This window comes from Ceratocystis lukuohia (assembly GCF_044167205.1).
Source record: "Ceratocystis lukuohia strain C4212 chromosome Unknown Supercontig7_pilon, whole genome shotgun sequence".
Taxonomy (NCBI): domain Eukaryota; kingdom Fungi; phylum Ascomycota; class Sordariomycetes; order Microascales; family Ceratocystidaceae; genus Ceratocystis; species Ceratocystis lukuohia.
The window spans coordinates 935,420-958,392 of NW_027263526.1; the positions used below are offsets into that span (position 1 = coordinate 935,420).

General features: G+C 47.1%; 8 protein-coding genes across 8 annotated transcripts; 4 read left to right on the plus strand and 4 right to left on the minus strand.

Annotated features, from left to right (window-relative positions):
• Nucleotides 1–40: 40 nt before the first annotated feature.
• Nucleotides 41–1,045, plus strand: HOO65_070179 (putative effector 14; the record flags this gene model as incomplete). The annotated part of the gene is made up of 1 exon (XM_071001270.1): nt 41–1,045. One exon carries the CDS (start codon nt 41–43, stop codon nt 1,043–1,045), a length of 1,005 nt encoding a protein of 334 aa, XP_070856897.1.
• Nucleotides 1,046–3,086: 2,041 nt separating this feature from the next.
• Nucleotides 3,087–8,218, minus strand: HOO65_070180 (ABC transporter B family member 4; the record flags this gene model as incomplete). Its single annotated transcript, XM_071004781.1, has 11 exons — nt 3,087–3,110; nt 3,173–3,802; nt 3,873–4,197; nt 4,252–4,781; nt 4,835–5,007; nt 5,074–6,221; nt 6,497–6,515; nt 6,572–7,076; nt 7,137–7,191; nt 7,248–7,341; nt 7,603–8,218. The coding sequence occupies 11 exons, from the start codon at nt 8,216–8,218 to the stop codon at nt 3,087–3,089; spliced, it is 4,119 nt and encodes a 1,372-aa protein (XP_070856898.1).
• A 1,119-nt stretch (nt 8,219–9,337) lies between these two features.
• On the minus strand, nt 9,338–9,888 carry HOO65_070181 (uncharacterized protein; the record flags this gene model as incomplete). The annotated part of the gene is made up of 2 exons (XM_071005183.1): nt 9,338–9,780; nt 9,843–9,888. The coding sequence occupies 2 exons, from the start codon at nt 9,886–9,888 to the stop codon at nt 9,338–9,340; spliced, it is 489 nt and encodes a 162-aa protein (XP_070856899.1).
• Nucleotides 9,889–10,444: 556 nt separating this feature from the next.
• On the plus strand, nt 10,445–11,316 carry HOO65_070182 (37s ribosomal protein rsm22; the record flags this gene model as incomplete). Its single annotated transcript, XM_071005145.1, has 2 exons — nt 10,445–10,513; nt 10,573–11,316. 2 exons carry the CDS (start codon nt 10,445–10,447, stop codon nt 11,314–11,316), a joined length of 813 nt encoding a protein of 270 aa, XP_070856900.1.
• Nucleotides 11,317–11,507: 191 nt separating this feature from the next.
• HOO65_070183 (Protein NipSnap -like protein 1) lies at nt 11,508–12,691 on the minus strand (the record flags this gene model as incomplete). Its single annotated transcript, XM_071005071.1, has 2 exons — nt 11,508–11,992; nt 12,073–12,691. 2 exons carry the CDS (start codon nt 12,689–12,691, stop codon nt 11,508–11,510), a joined length of 1,104 nt encoding a protein of 367 aa, XP_070856901.1.
• A 2,476-nt stretch (nt 12,692–15,167) lies between these two features.
• HOO65_070184 (Dihydrofolate reductase) lies at nt 15,168–16,160 on the plus strand (the record flags this gene model as incomplete). Its single annotated transcript, XM_071005117.1, has 2 exons — nt 15,168–15,366; nt 15,427–16,160. 2 exons carry the CDS (start codon nt 15,168–15,170, stop codon nt 16,158–16,160), a joined length of 933 nt encoding a protein of 310 aa, XP_070856902.1.
• A 181-nt stretch (nt 16,161–16,341) lies between these two features.
• HOO65_070185 (putative 26S proteasome non-ATPase regulatory subunit 12) lies at nt 16,342–18,039 on the minus strand (the record flags this gene model as incomplete). The annotated part of the gene is made up of 4 exons (XM_071004997.1): nt 16,342–16,959; nt 17,044–17,763; nt 17,832–17,888; nt 17,956–18,039. The coding sequence occupies 4 exons, from the start codon at nt 18,037–18,039 to the stop codon at nt 16,342–16,344; spliced, it is 1,479 nt and encodes a 492-aa protein (XP_070856903.1).
• Nucleotides 18,040–18,807: 768 nt separating this feature from the next.
• Nucleotides 18,808–22,665, plus strand: HOO65_070186 (L-aminoadipate-semialdehyde dehydrogenase large subunit; the record flags this gene model as incomplete). The annotated part of the gene is made up of 6 exons (XM_071004817.1): nt 18,808–18,865; nt 18,929–19,124; nt 19,195–19,231; nt 19,361–20,129; nt 20,193–20,466; nt 20,538–22,665. The coding sequence occupies 6 exons, from the start codon at nt 18,808–18,810 to the stop codon at nt 22,663–22,665; spliced, it is 3,462 nt and encodes a 1,153-aa protein (XP_070856904.1).
• Between the last annotated feature and the right edge of the window lie 308 nt (nt 22,666–22,973).

A 22,973-nucleotide genomic window follows, 5' to 3' on the forward strand; every position in this document is an offset into this window, starting at 1 on the left:
TTACATAGTCTTCAAAACCTCCACCTCAAAACTTACCAAAATGAAGGCTTCTATTGCTATGGCTGTGGCCTCGGCCGCTCTTGGTCTCGCCGGCCCTCTTCAGATCCGCAAGCTTGTTACTCTGTTCGAAGTTGAGACTGTCACCGCCTATGTCTACCCTAACGGCGACCCTGCTCCTGCCCCCACCTCGGGCGGTAAGGTCAAGGCTGCTGATTACGGCGACTCGTACTTCATGAACCGCAAGAAGCCCAAGGTCGACTACACCTCTACCTCCACCACCACTACTACTTGGACCACTGCCTACCCTGTCGTCTACGAAACACCGGCCCCCGCCCCAGTCTATGAGCCTGCGCAGTCGGAGGCCGAACCCGTATACGTCCCCACACAGGCCCCCGAACCCGTTTACGTCCCTACCCAGGAGCCCGAACCCGTTTACGCCCCTACCCAGGAGCCCGAGCCTGTCTACGCCCCGGTGAAGACCCCTGCCGCCCCCGTCGCTAGCACTCCTGCTTCTACCGATAACAACTCTGGTGGCTCTAGCGAGTCGCAGGCTTCGCTGTCATCCCACAACATCCACCGCCAGAACCACTCCGCTTCTGCTCTTGCTTGGGATGAGAACCTTGCATCCTATGCTCTGACTGCTGCCAAGAACTGCGTGTTTGAACACGATCTGACTCCCGGTGGCGGCGGCTACGGCCAGAACATCGCCATGTTCGGCACGACCGATAACATGCCCGACGCTGGCACCGCCATCGCGCAGGCCGTTACCAACATGTGGTACAACAGCGAGCTTGAGCTGTTCCCCAGCTACGGAGGCGAGCCTGACATGTCCAACTTCAAGGCTTGGGGTCACTTCAGTCAGATTGTCTGGAAGGACACTCAGAAGGTTGGCTGCGCCTCGTTCAAGTGCGCCGCTGGCACTATGGCCGAGATGGCCTCGTGGTACACTGTCTGCAACTACTCGCCCCCTGGCAACTTTGGTGGCCAATATGCTGAGAATGTCTCTCCTCCCGCTGGCATGAGCAAGTCGGAGATTGTCATTTAAAGCGGTAGAAAGACGGTGACCTTTTGTTCATATTAAACTCACACTCTGATGCGCATTGCAGATATGATTCTCTTCTCTTACGCCTCATTGCTTCTCTTCTCCCCCCATTGGGAACTTTCGTTCGAGAGGCCGGCGTTGATTCCAACAAATGGGTGTGTTTCCGGGGTCCCTCTTTTGTTGATTTTTTTCCCACTACTTTGGCGCATCTTTACGTTTGTGGCTCTTCTGCCAAATGTTTGTTCGATTCTTTTCACTTCTCCTGATTATTTTTCCTCTTTTCGGTCTTCTTACACTTTTATTTAGGGAAGAAGTCTTCTTCTTCCCGCAAATCAAATTTCTATGTCATTTTTTGTATCAGTTCTGATGGGTTATCTACTTTTCGTTTCTATCTTAGCCAAAAAACAAGGTTTTCAGAAAAAAACAAGTCTTTGTGTGTCATTGTGTGTGATATTGTGATTGCCTGCAAAGAATAGACCACGAAGTTGAAGACTGGCAAGAGAAGAGGGAGGTCCCTGGTCTGACCTGCCCGCCACAGGTATGCACTGACCAAAGCTAATGCGCCCTTGGCCACTCGCCTCACGTTTCAAGTTAAATCCAGGGACTGTTGTCTCTTTTCTTTTTCTCGTCTTCCTTGTTTTCTCTTTCCTTATATCTTTTCTCGCTTTCTTTGGTCAGACTCGGACTCACAGAGGCCATCCTTGTATTGTCCTGTCCTATCCTGGCGCCAAAAGAGAGATCTACCCTACCAACCAAACCACCCACCCACCCACCCATCTTCTTCACAGATCTACATTTACTTACTCGTTTGTCTCACTCGTCTCATTTGTCTCTTTCCTGTCTTCTTTTCCCGCTTCTCTTCCTTCGCTTGTTTCTATTTGTTCTTGATTCATGCGAGCTACTCTTCGTGTTCTTGTGTGTTTGTTTTCTTTTTTTTTTTTTTCTGTTTATTGTTCCCCTTGATTTGTCCCCTTCCCTTCCTCCTGCCCGCTTTAGGTAGACTCGGATTAAAGTATAGTTTCTCCTTAACTCCTAATCGAGAATAAAACAAAGTCCTCAATTAATATCATCATTATGCGGATCGTCTATAAATGTACTTTTTCGTCTTCTTTCCTCTTTGGATTTATTCCTCGTGGTGTGGAGTTTAAAAATGCGCAAGGGCCAATTCATAAATTTAGAGTTGTATCTTTTCTCTTGCCTTTTTAGTCGCCTGGCCTTTCCTTTCCCCCCTCCCCCCCCACATAATGCTGCCGTGTAAGCGAGCACCCAAAAACGAGATATAATAGATATTAGTTAGCCAACCAAAGGTGGAAGAATGAGAGAGCATAGGTCACCTGACAGCTTGAGAAGCTCCCATTCCCTGCGTCGGGGGCAAGCTGACACTCCTTTCTCATAGATGGACCTTAGAATAGGCGAGCCTATGAACTAACTACCTAACCAAGTTTCACGGCACCATCAACAACGGTTCCAAAAAAAACAACAACCAAACAACCCCCGTGGTGCTAGTTGATCTCTATTCTCATGGTGCTTTCTCTTCACCACTGTAAATTTCTCTTCTACTTCACTATATCCGGCTCGTCATCTCGGTTCGCACGCCTTTCAATATTTGTGCCCTGTCGTCATGTTGTAGAAATAAGTCCTACATGACCGCTAAATATTATATATATATATATATCTGCTGCTACACTCCAAGTCGTATCACGAGGTACATCACTATAATCCATATAATTAGAATATTTCCGCTTGACTTAACCAGGTTTTCCCGAGTTGTAGTACACTCATCATCTGCATAGCACCCAACAAAACGACTCGTGTTTTTGTACTCACAGAATCGCCATACCAGCCCGGACTAATAGTAACCAATCCAATTAACCATATTATAAAAGTGCTTATGCAGCAAAAAACGTCACCCCTCTCTAAACTATACAATTAGATTGACTCTTGAGCATTGCTCATGATAGCCCGTATTCTGTATTAATATTCCATCCCTTTCGTTTTTCCGGGTCCCTACCCTATCCAACCTTGGGTTGAGTCAATCAATTTATTAACCCAATGCTTGAGCCACACTCTGTGAGCTTCTGGTTAGCACATAACATGTCCTTGTTCATGCCTAAAATCATCATAACTTACCATGTAATAGTACACGTTCTTCTTCTCCATTAGCTGATTGTGGCTTCCCACCTCCACCACGACACCTTCCTGAATCACGTAGATCATATTGGCTGGCTGTGCTACATCAACGCGAGAAGTAGCCATAACCACTGACCGATTCTCCCGCAACTGATCAATTGTATCTTTCAACGCACTCGCTTCTTCATTAGTTAAGCCACACGTAACTTCATCGAGTAATAGTAGCTTTGGGTTTCGGATGATTGCTCTTGCTAACGCAACTCTGACTTTTTGAGAGGTTGACAATATAGTGCCGTGACAGCCAAGTAATGTGTCATACCCTTCGGGAAGGGACGATGCAAGATCATGAATGCCAGCAGCACGGCCGGCTTCATACACCTTTTCTTCGCTTGTGTCTGCTGGCATCCCTAATACAATGTTGTTCCGTAGTGTATCCGACATGAGCTGTGGCTCTTGGGAGATAATTGAAACTGACCGTCTGTAATCCTCAGGCTTTTGGTGCTTGATATTAACTCCATTGGCTGTGATCATGCCTCTGGTTGGCTCATAGAAGCGCTCCAGGAGCGACAATACGCTCGTTTTTCCAGATCCGGTAGCACCAATGATTGCAATGACCTCGCCTTGGTTGATCTATATATACTTGATTTTAGCTTCTCCAGATAGTTTTATCAGTTTTTCTCAACATCGTGCCGATACTTACCTTAATATTGAGACCAGTCAGTACCGAGACTTCTCGCTTGGGATATTTGAGCCAAACATTGAGCAGCTCAACATCAAATTTCCCCTTTCCTTTTTCAGAGTCTAGCCGACCTATGCCGTTTGAATCTCCCTCAAATGAGGCGCCGCCCGAGGATTTTGGTTTCCGCGATATCATGCGCTTGGCCGCAGTCATAGCATCTGCAATGCTGGACGAGGTATTGAGACATTGGATTATAGCCATACCCTGCTGAATGGTGGAAAATAGAATGACCACTGCAAAACTTAGTAATTGAATGGCAGAAAGATGCATCAAAACTCGGGATAACCTACAAAATTCTAGCATTTGGTACCTATGGGTTTCAATAAGTCTGATTCCATACCATAGGACAAATGCTATCCAGAATAATGGCAAACTGTCGCCTAAACAGAGGAGCATATATGCTATCATGCGCCTGTGGCAAGACCGACGGTTATGAGCCTGGAGAAATGAGTGGTACTTCCTTATGATTATCTTCTCAATCGTCAGAGAAATGATTGTCCGACTTGCCGCCAGAGTTTCCGTTGCAAATCTTGTCGCTTCGTCACGACCTCGAGTATTAAACTGCTTTGTATGGATGTTGTCTCGAATCCTTAGGAAGGTAGATAACGCAACAAGAGGGAGTGCGGTGCCGATTGCGATAGATGTTAGTTCCCATCCAAAATACAGGCAAATTGCTATGTTTCCAAGAGCATTGAAAATCAAAACCATTAGAGTGCCAACAGTAGAACTCAAGAGGCGCTGTAAATAGTCAGAGTCCGTTGTGATAGCTGCCGTGAGTATCTCGCTGTTGTTGGAGACTTCGTCGAAGAAAGGAACTGGTTGATTAATGCAATCTGAAAAGCATTCGCGTCGAAGAGCTTCAAAGAGTTTCTATCAAGTGTTAATTGATGTAGGACAAATGAAAGCAAAGGTATTGATCTTACAAAAGACAGATGTGTAGTGGCCCAAGTTGAGCATAGGTATCCCAAACTGGAAGCACCGGCTGTTGCAAGGAGCATCAAACACCAAAATCCAACGCGCTCTTGAAGTATCTGCGGCTCTAGAAAGAAGTTGACAATTTGCTGGGCAAAGAGGTACGACTGAAGAGCCGAGGCAGCTGTTAACAAAGTTTCTGTTAGTCTATAACCCTCACCACAGAAACACGGCCTGGATGGATACAGACCTCCAATGACCATTGCTCCAACACCAAGGAGATAATACCAAGGCCATAATTCGCCTTTATCTTTGAAAAATAGAGAGCAAAATCCAGTCAGCCCGCTTGGTTGGTTAGTATCTGTTGCAGAGCTTCTGTCGGCATAGCTTGACATGAGATCTAGGCCCCGCCGCATGTTCAATTCCCACTCCCGGTTCTCTGTGAATTCAAATCCCTCTAGCATGAGAGGCACCAGCCCTGACTTTCGCCTCCACCAAGTTGATGGTCTTTCTATTGTGATTTGGTTTTCGGGGTCCAAACGCTGAGCAAAAAATAGCTTCGCATAAGGTCCATCAGTAGCTTGGATAAGCTCAACAAATGATGACCCTGTCTGTACTACAGACCCACCAGCGAGAACTATGGTTTTATCTGCGTCAAAAGCGGCCTTCAGATGCTGGGCAAGCTTGAGTGTTGTTTGATTCTTGGCTGCTCTTGCCATGGCTCTGAGTACATCTGTTTCTTCTCTACCCCCAAGACCACTGGTAACATCGTCAAGAATCAAAAGTTTTGGGCTTCTGATTATTGCTCGAGCGATGGCAATTAGCTGCTTTTGGCCAATGGTGAGGGTTGGCTCGCAGTCCTTGAACTTTGTCTGCAAGCCATTTGGCAGTTCAGAAATGAAGTCTAGCGCTAGGGCATCTGCACAAGCTTTTTCGACGAGTTCTCTTTTGATTTCTGCAGACGCATGTTCTAGGCCAGAGCCTACTAGCCCATACTCGATGTTTTCCTGAATTGTGCCGTCAAAGAAATGAGAGTCTCGGGCCACTAGGCCGATTTGAGAACGCCAGTATCTCACATCTAGGTCTGTGAGGGATGATACCCCACAGAATATTTTGCCATTACACAAGAAAGGACTATGAAGTGGCCGTGCATCTAGTTCGTACCACCGCTGAATGAGAGCCACGATGCTGCTTTTTCCTGAGCCCTGTGGCCCCACAATAGCAGTAGTTTTTCCTTGGGGAATCGTGATATTCACGTTGTCAAGGGCTTTGACATTTGGACGAGATGCATACGATAGGCTAACATCTTTGAAGACAATGTCCCCAAAATCAAAGACATTAGATCTCTCGCTACCATCGAGCTTTGGTGACGGTATATCGATAAAGTCGAAAAGAAAGCTGGCATAATCCATAGCTAATGCTAAAGATTGGATGGGCTGGTTAAATAGGCTGATGGATGTGACGACGACGATCATGGAGCCAAAAACACTGACTTGTTAGTTCAAACCTGTATAACCGACTGGGTGAGCTACCTACGTTACTAGAGTGCCTATATCGGACATTTCATGATTAACGTATAGGCGCATGCCATAGTAGACTGCAAGTGAATTTGTGCTGCGGTAGAAAGGCGGTTAGACATGGTAAAGGTAGTACACCGGCTTTAAAGTGCTTACGAAAACACAATGAGGGCAACTAAATATCGATGTTAGAAACTGAGAAATCGAGGACGGGGTGCAATCGTGACTTACAAGTGGCTTGCTGCATTGAAATGAGCCTTGTAATCTTGTTGCCAAACGGGGAAGATTGTTGAAGGCAATTTGTGTATTTCGACGTTACTTTCTTTTGAGCTTCAAAAGCAATTATCGTTGCTGCTATTGAAACCCCTTCTAGAACAATTTCGCATGCTCTTGAATTGATGTGCTTGATCGTGGACATTACACGATCGATTGGGGATGAACTCAAAGCATAAATCACCGCCATAGGGACAAGAGCCGCAAAGACGATAGAGGCCAGTTTCCAGTTATATACAAACGCGACAACCATGGCTGATATGATCATGGACGAAGTTGTGAGTAATAGAGGCAAATGGCTTTCGAAACCAACTTGAAGATACTCGGTAGTTATTGTGAGAGCATTATTCGTCCATCCCGGAGGAAGGGCATCGTGAATAGACAGCGGATGAGAAAGAAGCGATTCCAAATGACGTTCACGAAAGGCTGCGGTAATTTGAAGACTGATCTTCTGAAAGAGGATCTGGACATAGTGTTAGCCCTTATGTGTAGTAATCTTGGAGGCCTGTGTTAGAAAACCTACGCTGGTGCCGTATCCTAAGACAAAACGGGCTGCCCCAAGGTAAATAAAATGGAAACTGTTATGTCATTGTTAGTTGGCTTTTCTATCTACTCGTTGTATTATGTTCCTTACACAGCTGCATGGATAGTGGACACAAGTTCTCGTCGTACTGGGTCATTGGGAGTAGAAATGGTATAAAACTTGGTGATATCGTAGACAAGTTGGCCTGAGAAATATATGAGTTAGTATTCAGCGACGTTTGAATTGGAGCCAAGGCGGCCCTAACCTAAAATAATATTGACAATGGGAAGAGTGCATCCAGCCCCAATAGCTGTAACAACTCCCAAACACAGTAGAAAGCGGTGATACAATGAGATTTCGTAGATGAGGCGCTTTATTTTGTTAGAATCACTTAAAAAGGATGGGCGAAGATGGGCGTGACTTACAACAAGCACAACAAGTTGAAAGCAACATTCTCGACTATCACCTCTTTTGGATCTAGTAATTCCTGGCTCAGATGGGGGTTGAAATTCTGCGTCAGAGCTGGTGGACTCGGGGGAAATCTTTTGTTGCTTCTTAAGCTTTCTGCGTTTAGGAAGAAGTGGCCTTTGCGAGTGCTCAGAGGTCTCCATCTCACAGCCATCTAACTGCAAAGGTTTCCATCCTAGAGGTGTAGCTTTCCGGCGGGTAGGTGAAGGGGACTTGGGGGAGGCATTAGCGAGGTTGCTGGTTTCAGCATCAACACCAACTTTTTTACGTGCAGCCTCAGATCGGGAATGGCCATTAACAGCTGTTGCAGATGCAGCTGTAGGCGGCGCCTCTGAAATATGTGCAGACGATCCTACTAGCGATCTAACAGATTCTGGGACCGACCAGAATGAAGGCTTCCCTGAGTTTACGCTGCCTCGGAATGCCGTTTCAACGGATGAGTTCGTGACGGCAGACGCGACCGAAACCTTTCGGGAGGTTGGATTTGATTGTGAAGCTCGAAGATGATTGTTAGTCTGGACTCTGCGAATGGCAGCAGCATCGTCGGCTGATGATGGTGTGGGTGTTGGAGGTGAGACGATGGGTGGTGAAACTGGTGAGACTGTTGCCACCATTTTGGTCAGCCTATCTGAAGACATGTCCATGGCTTCAGAGCGAGACCAAAGAGTCTCAGCAACCAAAATGTCGCAGAAAATGAAGCAATAAAATGTAAACAGGCTAGATATCGCCTTGGATAAACGTGCTGTGCGTGTTGTGCTTGCCAAGTGGGCAAGGAAGCGGGGTTGGGCATAGGATAATTTCTCCTTTGAGACGTAGAATTTGAGAGAACCGGGAGGACAACAAAAGATTATGACTCTACCAAGAGGGGAAGTTAAGATCAAGAATGGGAAGTGCCTAAAACAGAAGGCCTGTCGTACGAGGAAGTAACACGGAGGCCTGTTGCGGCAAAAGCAAACAAAGTCTTCAAAAGGTCCCTTCCTATTAGAGATGAAAGAGCCCAAGTGTTTTGGGTATAATGACAGCAACCAGATGGGGGAAGCATACTTGACAACTTTGGAGCGCCGCGTGTAATGAGATAGATTCATTGGCTAATCGTGGCAGTGAAAACTCTCGAAATCGTATAGATATTTCCCGGTAGGCGGCCGAGACATGTGCTGTTCAGAATACCGCAGGCGGCCAAGAAAGAGCAACCCATTTTCTGGGGGGGATACACAGCAGAATATTATGTTATATTGCGTAGGCCGAGGTGTAGTCAACTATAGAAGCACAAAGTAATAAAGAGATCACAGTATTATGAGGGGCTGCTTCCAAGTTTACTGGTAGGACTAAGCTTACAAATAAGTATCATCGGATAGCTGCTGCTGATCCCCAACGCAGGTCACCTGCTTCAGAAGGATATTTGCATAGTTGGCATGTGCGTGTGTTTATCCAGGTCATTAGAATCACCAACATGGTTTGTACCTCCAGGCAGATACTATGTTATTACTATTTGTCAAGCTTTTTCTAGAACCTGTTCGGTTGTTTTACTAGACAAATAGGTTACACAGAATACTGGATAGCTCTTGTAAAAAACCATCACCCTAACCAATTAATGAGCTTAGAGATTTTATATTAGGAGTCTTTACTGAGTGTTAATGTGCACTTTGCGCTAAAACGGATGTTTATCTGGGTATCATGACCATTTCTTCGCCCATTCTACAACCCTTGCCTGTATCTACTTATTTGCAATAGGCTCATCTTAGAGTCACTGACACTACCAAACAACTAAGATTCCGACGTCGAGTTTCCTCGTCACCAAGACCGTCATTGTCTTCCTTTGGCACGACATCATCAATGGTAGAAATCGTTTTCGTCTCAACAGCAACATCGCAATCATTTTGCTGCGAGAACCAAGATGCAACGCTTAGTGTCTTCTCGATTGCCTTTCCAGTGCCCATCACAGTAACAACTTTGCTGTCTCCTTGCGTTCCACCAGCCTGCTTTAATGCGCTGATTTTTGCGCTAAGGCCCATGTTTTTGGACGTGAGACGATTACTGCCGCATGACTTGTCCAGTTCTTTGCGGACACGACTGATAACTGACATGAAGGGAGTTTTGCCAGAGACGTAGATGATTTTCGTCTTTCTGGACGAAGACTGTTGTTGGCGCACGAGCGGCCGTTTGTGTACCTTAGTACCTGTAGTCAAGAGTTAGTATGAAATATGACAAGATTTGTTACTTGTGGGTATGGAGACAAACCTTTCTCTAAACGTAAAAGTTTAGTATGTCGTGCTGATGAGTGCATTTTGTAGTGGTTATGTGTAGTGTGTTAGTAATAGTTATTTCTCGTCCTTCGCGATGTGATGAAAGTCAAGGTCTTTTCACGTTCATGATGAATGAAGTGCTCCACTTATAAGTGTGGCGCATAGTGTGGCGTATATAGCTCAAACAAATGCATGGATGAATGCAAGCTTATGACGTTCTTAATCACAAGTTGTTTATTGTATTTATAAACTTCAAGTGCTGTACCTTACCGCGACTACATATCACCGTGCTAGCTAATACCCCTAGGTAATCTATCTGGCGAGTCACGAGCTATGTCTCTTACGATATATCCATTTTCCTCGCCGCATCACTTAAAACAAACACAACGCGAGTCACATGTGAGTACGATTATTTGTGTTAGGTTAGGCTACAGCTTGCTAAGCCAAGTAGATGTACGATACTAATAGCAGCCTCATCAGCAACGAGAACTTAAATGGATAATCGGCGAGATACGCGAATCGCTGCAGGAACTTAAGTCTGGTCTCGAAGATTGCTATGCCCTGCTTGCGCCTATAGAACCGGGGAGCACGCTTGCCATGAGTACCCCGCGTAACGAAAAGGTGAAAGGCACGGTAACGCGAATAGGGTCACAGATTGTAAAAGGAGTAAGTAGACTCTGTGGCTAGCACGGGTTATCTAGATGCACTACTAATGCTTTTCGTAGACTCTCCACCTGCAGCTGAGCACGCAACAAGCCCAGGTGCTGGCTATAAACACCTCTAAACCAATCTGTATACGGCCTCTTATGGAAATTCAACAATCGCTCAGTGACGCAGTGAAACTTCTCGAAATAACTCTTGATAATGAGTCGACCCCTGAAACACTCTTTGCGCAGCTGCGTGTACTCACGCAGCTCATGTTTGATGCCTCCGCAAATCTCAAAGGAAACGAGATGCATAGTCGCCCGCCTACACCAGGCTCAGCTTCTGCTACGCCACCATGCGATACTACCTGGACCACTATGTCTGTAGCCTCAAACGCTTTTAATCCCCATATAAATTCGTCTCTGAGCGTTCACATTACTCTCCAAGACTCATGCATAATACTTTGGCTTCGAGCCCTTGAACCTGTGGACGCACCGGTGTTCTTTGGTACTAAAATCGGTCTAGCGATTGGGACAGTACGTAGACTTGAGCATGACGAAATGGATAAGCCTTTCAAGTACACATTCAACCGCGACGAATCAGCAATTCAGCAGACTGCGCTTCTAGGGCGTAGACATGCAGCACCGCTTAGTGGTACCAAGCCCGTTGATGTGTTCGTGCGAGAGAAAGTGCGTGTGGAAAGCGCCGACCCGAATTTGATGTCATTGCAGGCCAAGCTTTCATCACTACATCATACTATCATAGAGCTTAGACAGAACCTTTCTGTTGTTATGGGGGCGGAATGCGATGACGAAGGGATGTGAACCAACTGCAGACCGTGACTTAGATAATGCGCAAATCTGAACAAGAAAAAGACGCCGGCCAGATAATAATTAATAAAAGTTTACACAACATACTGACGCGCAAGTAAACTAAGGGCTGATATTTATTTAGTGAAGCTCGTTGCGCACTTAAGTGGGTTATCACTTTCTAGCCCCTAAAATACGCTAACTTACTACCGTACAGGGGACCACGGCATGGGGATTAGGATTCGCGACTTCATGCTTTGGATCAGCGGAACTGTCTTGTGGACAGTTTCACTCCAACCCTTGACACCCCAGCTACGATCACGACGCAACTTGCGTTCTTCTAGATTGGGGAATTGCCATAGGTGATGAACTGTGTTGAGTTCCCCTATTTGGGTGAACCATGCCCCAACACCCTCCATGACCTCTCGTCGAGCTTCAAGGCCACGGCGCCAGTGGTGTTCCCACTCAAGCAGATTTCCAGGGTGTAGCGTGTATGAACGCAGTTCAAAAATGCCCCCTAACTCACGCGGAGGAGAGGTAGGCCAGAATGAGAACTCCTGCATGAGTGATATTTTCTTGGAATATATCAGGGTACGGAGCTTCTTGTTGAACTCCACGTAGTCTGGGTGGTGGGTAATAGCGTATCGAGACTCGTGGTATCCGTGATAGCGGTGGTATTCCCAGATGTGTACTGTTGCCGGGAGACAATAGGTTAGTGAGGGTCATCATGGGGGGGGGGGGGGGATTGGTAGTTTATCTTGCGGTGCTTACCAAATGTATCTGAGTCGCCAATTTCTGTGCGCCAGCTTCCAACAAGATTGACTTTGTTCTCGGACAGCTGTGCCATGCGTGGATAGAACTCGCCTACTAGTTCACTGTACTCATCAACCTTGTCGGGTTTGACGTCGTGCAAGACGATAGAATGAACGTATTTTCCTCGGGCCAGAATAGCACTGAAGCTAGCCTCGATTTGAGCATCCATCTCGCGGCCTTCTTTGGTACCATAGATCAAGCTTGAGAGTTTGCCCTGTTTCTTACCAGTATCGTCCAAGATGCCCTTTTTTTCCTTGTCTGTCGCTGTGCTCAGCGAGCCTAGGCCATGGCCCTGGGTGAGTCCTGGAGGCACATATACCTCATCAGAAGGGGCGTTCTTCAACTCATTGGCCAATTCTGTATTGCGAGTTTTGCTAGTCTCAGCAAGTTGTTGGCGGAAGGCAGACTGTTTAGCATCAAAATCGGATACACTCGATTTCGATGGGTTGATGTCGCCAATAGCGGGGGTATGCTTGGTGAGGCGAGCAGAGGATGTGAACGTGCGGACCACTGGTGTAGCTGCTGCAAGATGGCGCAAGGCAGGTAAATAGGGACGAGAGGCGGAAATTGAAATCATGTTGATTAAAGGATTCATAGCAACAACTACAAGTTATCAGAGATGGGAAGACTTTACAAAGGGAGCCAACCGGCGATATGTAGATGGGATAAATCGAAGGAGATGGGGTACGTTATTCTCCAACATAAATCAGCCGAGGCAATGGCTATGAGGAAGCACAGCAAGAGCAGGCCTTCGAAACTGCAAAGGGAAAAGAAGACTGGAAATGGAATGTACACACGGACAAATGACGGATAAAGTCACAGGGAGAAATCTAGGAGGGAGATACCAAGAGTATGCATTATGCAATTATGTACTTTCTACATTTTATAGCTTTCTTGCATTGACATCACGGGTTTGGTTACCTGGTGGGCAGCATAATTAGTCTAGTCTAGACTAGACTGGCTTTGTCTATGAAATAGAAACAATGATATGACTTGACGCCTTTGCAAAGTGTATACAACATGCAAGACTTGGTTAGAGGGTGTCTACTTGGAGGCCAGGGTTGCTTTTGTGCAATGAAATAACAGACAGTACAATAAATAAGTAAAGTGGCAGTAGTAAGCTTATACGCTGTAGAAAAGCTATACCACCTAAAATTCTACTTCATTTTTTCCTGGAAATTTTCGGAAAACCCGCAATATCACTGTCTGTTACAAGTTGCAGACGCAGGTGAACATGAAGCTATTGTTGGGGTAGCTAATGATGCATGACAATTATGAAGTAAACAATATTCCTCCTCTTTAAGGTATTTGGGGAATATGTATGGATTAATGCTTTGACGAGGCTAGACGTGAGCAACCAGACCAGAACAGGGGGGACCAGGATAAAAGGAAGCTTACGCCACACTGCAACAGTGCAAATAAATAAACAAAACTGTGACACTGTGGCGCACCAGCAAACTTTTGGTGGCCTTGATTCGCAGGCGAAAACAAGGCTTTGTCGGCTCAGGCCGGGGAAGAGTCGAAAACGCCTTGTCGGCCAAAAGTGAAGCCATCATCAGAACCACCACATCGACCCTTCACCTCCATCGCAACCCACCTACCCCCCTCAATTCCTTCACCAAAATGTCCTGGTTCGGCCTTGCCCCCTTCAAGAAGTTCCCCGGCGCTTTTGGTATGTTTGAATCCGTTAGCAGAACCCCTCTTGGCAATACTTTTGCTTTGTTTTTTCTCTTTGCGATACATTAGACTGCAATTGAATTTGAAACTGTGAACCAATAGGGCCTTTGCTAACATTTTATTTCTTCCTTTCTTTTCTTTAGCCAAGCCGATGGCTCCCTTTGGTGCCGCTGGTACGTGAACCTGTTTAACACCAGGCTGGTCGGCTTGTGATATAGCACACGCCAACGACTAATGCATATTATTGCGCATGCTACGAGGCTCACAGATTTGCTAACTTTGTTCTGTGAATAGCTGTCATCGTCATGCTGGGCGTTAACTCCATGCAGAACTCCATGATGCAGGGTTAGTATCCCTCACAGTTTCCGATTCTTATTTGCTGCTTAGCCAGTCGACTGACTATGATGACTACTATCAAACAGGCGCCGAGTGGAAGAACGACCCCAGAAACCCTTACAACAAGGGCGGCGCTTCCGCTGCTCACTAAGCGACTCGAATTCGGGGAAGCATGTACGACGATACGTTGACAAATCGAATGAGTCTTGGGAAAGTGAAGGTTGTGCACGACTAGAGGCCTTGGCTGCTCGCCTCGGTGTGTAAAGTATGAATAACAGTTCACATATCAGCCCATAATGTCCCCACGTTCAATTGAGAGTAATGGCGTAGAACCGGATATTCTGCTTGACTTGACTTGACCGCTGGTCGTGTGAGCCAATGGACCTGAACTGAATGTCATAGAGGACATGAAAGCGCTATATCAAGCATGAGAGAGGCATGATGAAAAGAGAGTGAAAAAATGCTGGATTCTACCAAGAAGGAGTCACAAAAGGCGATCCAAAAGTTAAGCGCGACCAGCAACAGTTTACGTAGTTCCCATTCTCCATGATTTGTACCTAGAGTCTCTAACAAATGAGGGATGGCGTTATTGGCCATCTGTGAGGTTTTTTATCAAATGTCACGTGATTACATATCTCACGAAGTTCTACGACCAATTGCTTTTGATTTATTAGATTGCTAGAATTATAGAAATTTAATCAATATCATATTCAATATGTACACCGCAATTTTTCCTTCAAGGCCTATCCATCGCCGAGGCCATGGCAAAGCATTGCCCGGAATAAGTTAACAGTACATACAGGTAGGTATTGTATTCCCAATATGGCACGCCGACGACCCCATAATAAATCCAGCGCACCGATTAGCAAACTCTCTGGCAAGAACAACAAAAAGCACAATGACACCCACTTAGACGTCGATTTATACAACCCTTCATGCTCACTTTCTATAGGCCGGGGCCAAGATTTGCGCCATCACCTCGCTCATTGGCTATCTTATTTTCGTCTCGCCGTTGCATGCTCTCTACGCTCACACCAGCTATGTCTGATCAGACTTCCTCAGCTACCGCCGCTGCAAGCCCGGCCGTTCATACCCCTACCACCAATAGTGCTACAGATGCCGCTATCACCACCGCCAACAATGATAATAAGGGCAACAAGGCCCCCCGGCCACCACGTCAGCCCAAGAAGGTAGCCGAGAAGCCGCCTATGAAGGAATATAAGGTGCTCATGATTCATGGTATGTCAAACCCCGCAACATAATTCCTTATGAATGGACCATTCTAATATGAAGCCCTAGGTTATACTCAGTCCGGATCTCTCTTTCGGTCTAAAGTACGTGCTGTTGAGAAAGCATTGCTCAAGACGCTCAATCCTCTCGGCATCACCCTGGCCTTTCTATATCCTACAGCACCTATAAGGCTATGCCCACGGGACATCCCCGGATGGCAACCTAAAGACACCAGCGACACTGGCGATGACGAGATTGATGCATTTGGCTGGTTTCGTTTTGAGGAAAACTCGCTGACCTACAAGGGCATTGAAAACGGCGCGGCCACATTGTCAGCTGAGATCCGCGCTGCCGGTGGCGTTGATATTGTTCTGGGCTTCAGTCAGGGCGCCTTTGTGGCGGCAGCGCTAGCAGCCATTCTCGAGACGCCGTATCGCACGCCACAGGACCTAGAGCAGAAGACATGGGTCAACGAGCTACGCGAGGCAAACCAGGGGAATCCAGTCAAGTTCGCGGTGGTGTACTCGGGGTTCATTTCCAAAGCGTCGAATCTGATGTGGCTCTATGAGCCTAAACTGAAAACACCCTCAGTGCATATTGTCGGAGGCTTGGACACCATCGTTAGTGAAGAACGGTCAACGGCTTTGATCGAAAGATGTGAGGATCCACAGGTATATGTACATCCCGGAAGCCACTACGTTCCTGTTGGTAGAGAGTGGCTAAACGCCGTTGCTGGATACTTCAAGAAGTACCTCTATGATGACTTACAGCCTAAGAAAGAGGCAACTACGGACAGTGATTAAAGATAGAAAGCGAAATATTGACTCGAAATCAGCCATGCATTCATTCATTGATGCAGCAAAACACAGGATGTGATGGATGTGAGAAGATGTACATGTACAGTAATACGCCGGAAACCTATCCAGTATGAACCTCTAAAAATAAATCCGTCGAACTGTCTCGCCTCACTCTCTCTGACTTCATTCATGCCTTTGCCTTGCCCTTGGTTGCCACTTTGCCCGCCTTAGGTTTAGAAATGCGAGCCATCATTTCTTCTTTAGTGATGAGGTGATCAATACGCTCCAGGTGGCCCAGGAGGCTCTTCATGTTATAGCTCCACTCGTTTAGGACGTCATTGGCATCACGTGGCTTAGAGAAGTCGACAATGCCAGCAGGGCGGTCAATCTTGGCATACACGGTTTTAGAGGTAACCAGTTCGCTTATGTACTTTTCGGTCTCAGTTTCGGTCAGGTCCAGCAACTGAGTAAGACGGGTGGTTCGAATGCGAGTGTAGTACTTGGCAACAACACGAACATTGTGTTCAATAACACGCTTCTTCAAGTCCAGCCATCTCTGGTGGGACTTTTCGTCTTCGGAATCGCCCTCATTGGCGTCGAAAACATCTGTTTCGCAAAGATGGCTACCGAACTGACGCACAACCTGGGGCCAGCACATGAGCTCCTGCACAGTGAAGAGCTTCAATAGCTGGGCTTCAACGGGTATTTGGGTGTTCCGAGTGTCGCGGAAAATGCGCTGGAGGAGATCATGTTGCTCGTTGTCGTGGGGAGCAAGAATGATGAAGTAGATAATTCGTTGAAGAACCTACGGCGAGAGGGAAATTATAGGTTAGTAGCCGACATAAAGGCACATGGGAACAAACAAAACAATTGCGATGATATAACTTACAGGCTTTAGCTTGTTTGCATCTTCCTCCACCACATCAGTGTCTAGTACTTGCCTGAAATGCTTGCACACTTCCAGGTACTTGCTATCCTGCTTAGCTAGGATAATTTGCTGTTCGTAGTATTTGAGCTTGAGATCGGTAACATCGTCAACCTTTTTAACGACGACTTTCTCGCCCTTGGCCTTCTTCAGCCTGTTTTCTTCCTCCTCACGTTTGATTTGCTCGGGGGTAGGTTTAGCAGGACGAGCTAGGTACTTGGTGCTGATTTTGCGGCTGAGAATTCCAGCCTGGATCCAGTCGCCAATCTCAATGCATAGCGCAACCTGCGCCAGGATAAACTCAGTCTTTTCGCGGCGCTCCATCGAGCCAAAGGTCTCGACTTGCAGCTCACACAAAATCTCGGTAGCCTTCTTGACATCGCCCTGCGACTTCTTGATATCAGATAGCTCTTTGGTGACGCGGGCTCGTTCGACCTCAACGAAGATCTTGCCATCAGTAACGGTTCGCAGAGTTTCGATAACGGTTAGTTTGGTGTCGAGATTAGGGGTTTCGGGAATGAATTCCATGACTTTCTGCACCATCTTAGTAATGGCAAGCTTAAGTTGGCCATGCTTCTTGGAGAGGATGAGCGTCTGCTCGTTCATCAAGCCCCAATCGTTTGCATCTTTGCAGAGCGTCACAATAGCGATTAATATGCGGGAGATAGAAGCAAGGTCAGAAGCCTAATGGGAGTGGTTAGCAAGGAGGAAGCTCTGCGTATCGTGGCATACAGAGACTGAAGGCATTATACCTGACGAGTCTGTTTCTCGAGAATGGAAAGCTTCTCAATAGCACCCGATAGATCGGTCTATAGTAAAACAAAAAGTAAGCAGATGTTCAGTGCAAGTTATTCCAAGTTCTAGCAAGACACAAACCTCTGCAAGCTTCTTAGCCTCAGGAAGAGCATCATCAACCTGTTTGCTGTAGTCCTTCTCAGGCTTGAAAGCTGCGTCCGCCATGATGAAGCGTTATGTGATTATGTAATTCGAATTAAAGGAAAACAAGGCAGGTATGTTACAGCGAAGGAAACGAAAGAAAAAAAAAAGTGGTAAAAAAGGCAGATTCGTTGGATAAAGTGGTTATCGTTTGTCAATGTTTTGGTATCGTAGCTTGCGAAGTTGATCGCTTTAGTAACGATGAATTTGGGGGAGCTTCATCACTCTGGGCTAGTATTGTTTGGCCTATAATTACAGGGCCTTCACCTTATGTCAGGCTTCCAAAGGTGACGAGGCTACAAGCAAACACAACGCATGTTTGAAGACCCACATTTTTATCTACAAAGGCGAAGGAGGAATGACTCCTTCTGAGCCCCTCTCGATGTGGCACCCAGGTGTGGCGCGGCACTCACCAAAACCCTATGCTTATCCTTAGGGTACATGTGTCAGCCCCACTCCGTAGTCGGCGTTCACTTGGCACTAAAATCTTGTCTTCCGCTGATGACTACACCATACATTTTGACTGCATGACGGATGACGGGACCCACATTAAAGTAGTCATATCATTGTTGCAAGCCTGAGCTTTGAAGGAATTTAAATAGCGTATAGCCGGCTTTTGTTTATCGGTTTTCGGACTGCTTCTTGTTTTGTTGCTCGTTAGTCGTTTGCTTTCAGGTTCTCCAGTCCTGATCTGCGGCCATTAGCTGAAAAACGCCTCGCCTTGTTGCTCTCGTCACTTGCAGCCACACAATAATAGCCATAAACGACGAACCACAAATTTCTGCAGCCATAATGGCCTCGCCTATTCCCGACCCCACGATCGACCTTCATTGGGATGACTTCAAGGGTGGTAAGTCTTGTCTGTATTCTTTCTGGTGATCAAACTAATAACGAGTTCATTTTCTTTGCATAGCTATCCACGACATCTTCGAATCCAATGCTCTGAAGCACCCTGAAAGACCTTGTGTCATTGAGACCAAGACTGCGACCACGCCAGAGCGCACATTTACATACAAGCAGATCAATGAAGCTGCTAATGTCTTAGCACACTACTTTGTGGCCAATGGTAGCCAAGTCGAAGATGTCGTCATGGTCTATGCCCACAGATGGTGCGTTATCCTCTTGAAAATATCGCCAACACTTGATGGACAAACAAGTACTTACAACATATTATTATAGTGTGGATTTGGTGGTTGCATACATGGGTGCCCTTAGGGTATGTTTAACCCTTGAAAGATAACCTACTGACTGTCACATGTCACACCACTGCCACAACCTGCAGTTGACTAGTTGACTGTGCTACAACTCAAACCATAGAATTAATACCTAACATTTCTCTATTTAGGCCGGCTTAACCGTCACCGTCCTTGACCCTCTTTACCCCGCCGACCGCCAAATCATCTACCTTGAAGTTGCCCAGCCTAAGTTCTTAGTGCAAATTGCTCGTGCTACGGAGGATGCTGGCCAACTTTCCGAAAAGGTCCGCGAATATATTGACAAGTCCTTATCACTCAAGGCTGAGGTCCCAGGCCTAGCTCTTCTAGATGGAGGTAGCATTGCTGGTGGTATGGTTGATGGCTCGGACTGCCTAGATGTTTTCCAGGCAAGCAAGAGCAAGAACCCCGGTGTTCAAGTTGGGCCCGATAATGTACCGACACTCAGCTTCACGAGTGGAACCGAAGGCAGGCCCAAGGGCGTGCGGTCGCGTCACTTTAACCTGACCTATTACTTCCCGTGGATGGCCCAGCGCTTCGGCCTGAATGAGACCTCCAAGTTCACTATGTTGTCTGGTATCGCCCATGATCCCATTCAGCGTGATATATTTACACCCCTCTTTTTGGGCGCTCAACTTCTAGTTCCTAGCCGCGATGATATTGCTCATGAGCTGTTGGCTGAGTGGATGAAGACCTATGGAGCCACCGTGACGCACTTGACTCCTGCCATGGGTCAAATTCTGGTTGGTGGCGCTACTTCCCAGTTTCCCATGCTGAAGAATGCCTTCTTTGTTGGTGACATTCTCATTAAGCGCGACTGTAGAAGATTGCAGGAGCTGGCCGAAAATGTCTGCATCATCAACATGTATGGTACCACCGAGACCTCGCGTGCCGTCTCTTGTAAGTAACTTTGTACTTGGTCATGTGTACTTTTGTGTTCTAATTCTTTTCCCATTTCGTTAGACTACGAGGTCCCCAGCCGAGCTCAACAGCCTGATTTCCTCGACACCCTAGGCGACATCATCCCTGCCGGCTCAGGTATGGTGGACGTACAGCTGATTGTTGTTGACCGGGACAACCACAGCCGTATGTGCGGCATTGGCGAGCAGGGTGAACTTTTCGTCCGTGCTGGCGGCTTGTCTGAATGCTACCTAGGCGACGATGAAAAGATCAAAGAATTGAATAAGACCAAATTCCTGAATAACTGGTTCGTTGAACCTGGAAGATGGGAAAAGGAGTATGCTGCCAAAATCGCTAGCGGCAACTACAATGAGTCCTGGAGGCCTCTCTTCAAGGGCCCCGCGATAGACTGTACCGTACTGGCGATCTGGCTCGTTACATGCCTGACGGCAATGCTGAGGTAACGGGCAGAATTGATAACCAGGTCAAGATCCGCGGTTTCCGCATTGAATTGGGCGAGATTGACACCCATTTGTCTCGCCACCCTCTAATTCGCGAAAATGTGACTCTAGTGCGCAGAAACAAGGACGAGGAGCCTACTTTGGTCAGCTACATTGTTCCTGAGATGAAGCGTTGGCATGGGTGGTTGCAGGACAAGGGCCTGCCTAACGATCCCACTACTGATGAGTCTATGGTGACTATGCTCACTAAATTCAGACCTCTGTCAGATGACTGCCGCGAGCTGCTTAAGACCAAGGTCCCCTCATATGCTATCCCCTCCGTCTTTGTGCCTCTGGCTCGCATGCCTCTCAACCCCAATGGCAAAATTGACAAGCCTGCATTGCCTTTCCCTGAGGCTTCTGAGCTGCGTGCTGCTACTGGCATGAGTCGGACTGTTGATCAGTCTCAAATGTCCGAGATCCAGCAGAAAGTTGCCCAAATCTGGGGAGAGCTTCTGGAGGCTGTTAATGCCGAGTCTCTTGGCCCTTCATCTAACTTCTTCGAGGTTGGTGGTCATTCCATTTTGGCCCAGCAAATGCGTCTTAAGGTCAAGAAGACATGGAACGGGATTGATCTGCCTATGAGTGTCATTTTCCAGCATCAGACCGTTGCTGCCTTTGCTGCTGAAATCAGCCGTGCCCTGGACCCTACCGGCCTGACCCTAGGTACCACCGACTCAGTTCCTACTGTTGACGAGGCCTACTCTATTGATGCACGTGAGCTGGCTGAGAAGCTACCTGCTTCGTTCCAGACTGCTAATCTAGACCTTTCGACTCCCAAGACTGTCTTATTAACTGGTGCTACTGGATTCTTGGGCTCTTATCTGCTCAAGGATCTAATGGAGCGTAATATGAAGGTTTTTGCTCATGTCCGTGCCAAGGACGCTGCTTCCGGCTTTGCCCGTGTCGAATCAACTGCCAAGGCTTACGGCATCTGGAACGATGCCTGGAAGGAACAGATTAGCATTGTCACAGGTGACTTGGCCAAGCCCAGAATTGGAATTAGCGAGGGTGAATGGGAGAAGCTGGCCAATGAGGTTGACATTATTGTGCACAATGGTGCCATGGTGAACTGGATGCAGCCCTATTCTAGTATGCGCCCTGCTAACGTCCTTAGTACACTGGCGTTGATTGAACTTGCTGCTGTTGGCCGCCCCAAGATGTTTGGTTTTGTTTCATCGACATCTACCTTGGACAGTGACTACTTTGTCAAACTGTCCAAGGAGAGCATTGCTGCTGGTGGCACGGGTGTTTTGGAGTCTGATGATATGGAGGGGAGTAGCAAGGGTCTGGGTACTGGATATGGCCAAAGCAAGTGGACTTCCGAGTACATTCTGCGTGCTGCTGGCAAGAGAGGACTTGCTGGCTCTATCATTCGCTCTGGTTACGTTACTGGCGACCCCATCAGTGGTGCCACCATCACTGATGACTTCCTGGTTCGTATGCTTAAGGGATGCCTACAGCTTCAGTCCCGCCCTTATATCCCCAACACTGTCAACCAGGTGCCTGTCACTCATGTCGCTCGTCTTGTGACTGCCTCAACTCTACACCCTGCTGTATCACCCATGGCCGTGACTCAGGTTACAGCCCACCCGCGCCTGCGCTTCGACCAGTACCTTGGATCGCTGGAGACCTATGGCTACGAAGTGCCAGAAATTCCCTATGACGAGTGGCGCACCAAGATGGAAGACGACGTTGCAAGTTCAACTGGCGGTGCCAAAGAAGAGCATGCTCTACTGCCCCTATTCCATTTTGTTACAGGAGATCTACCCGGAAACACCATTGCTCCTGAGCTAGACGATAGAAACGCTGCTGCGTCTCTCAAGGCTGATGCTGCGATCACCGGCCAGGACTTGTCCGCAGGCGGTGCAGTTACAGAGGAGATAATGGGCATATATCTTGCTTACTTGGTTGAAACTGGTTTCTTGCCTGCACCCACTAAGGCTGGTGCGAAGAAACTTCCTGTTTGCGAGTTGAGTGAGCAGCAAAGGGTTTCTTTAGCGGCTATTGGTGGTCGTGGTGGTGGCAAGGCCTAGTAGCAAGGGCTGAGTCTCCCCCCACTAAAAAATTAGAGGAATATAGATATTGAATATTTTGATGCATTTTCGTGGGCATTCGGGTTGTTGACTGCAATAATTTTTCCCAAGACTCTTTTTTTCTCGACGGCGTACGACTATGTTATATAACATTAAAAAAAAGTGGTGGTTAACTGTATCTATAAAACTACGCAATATTTCGTGATGGCTGCGCAAGGCTGATAGAGCCTAGCCCAAATTTGCCAATCATATGCTGTCATTTGCCCCACTTTAGACCGTGTCTGCTTGACCATTGGCCATGGGCAATT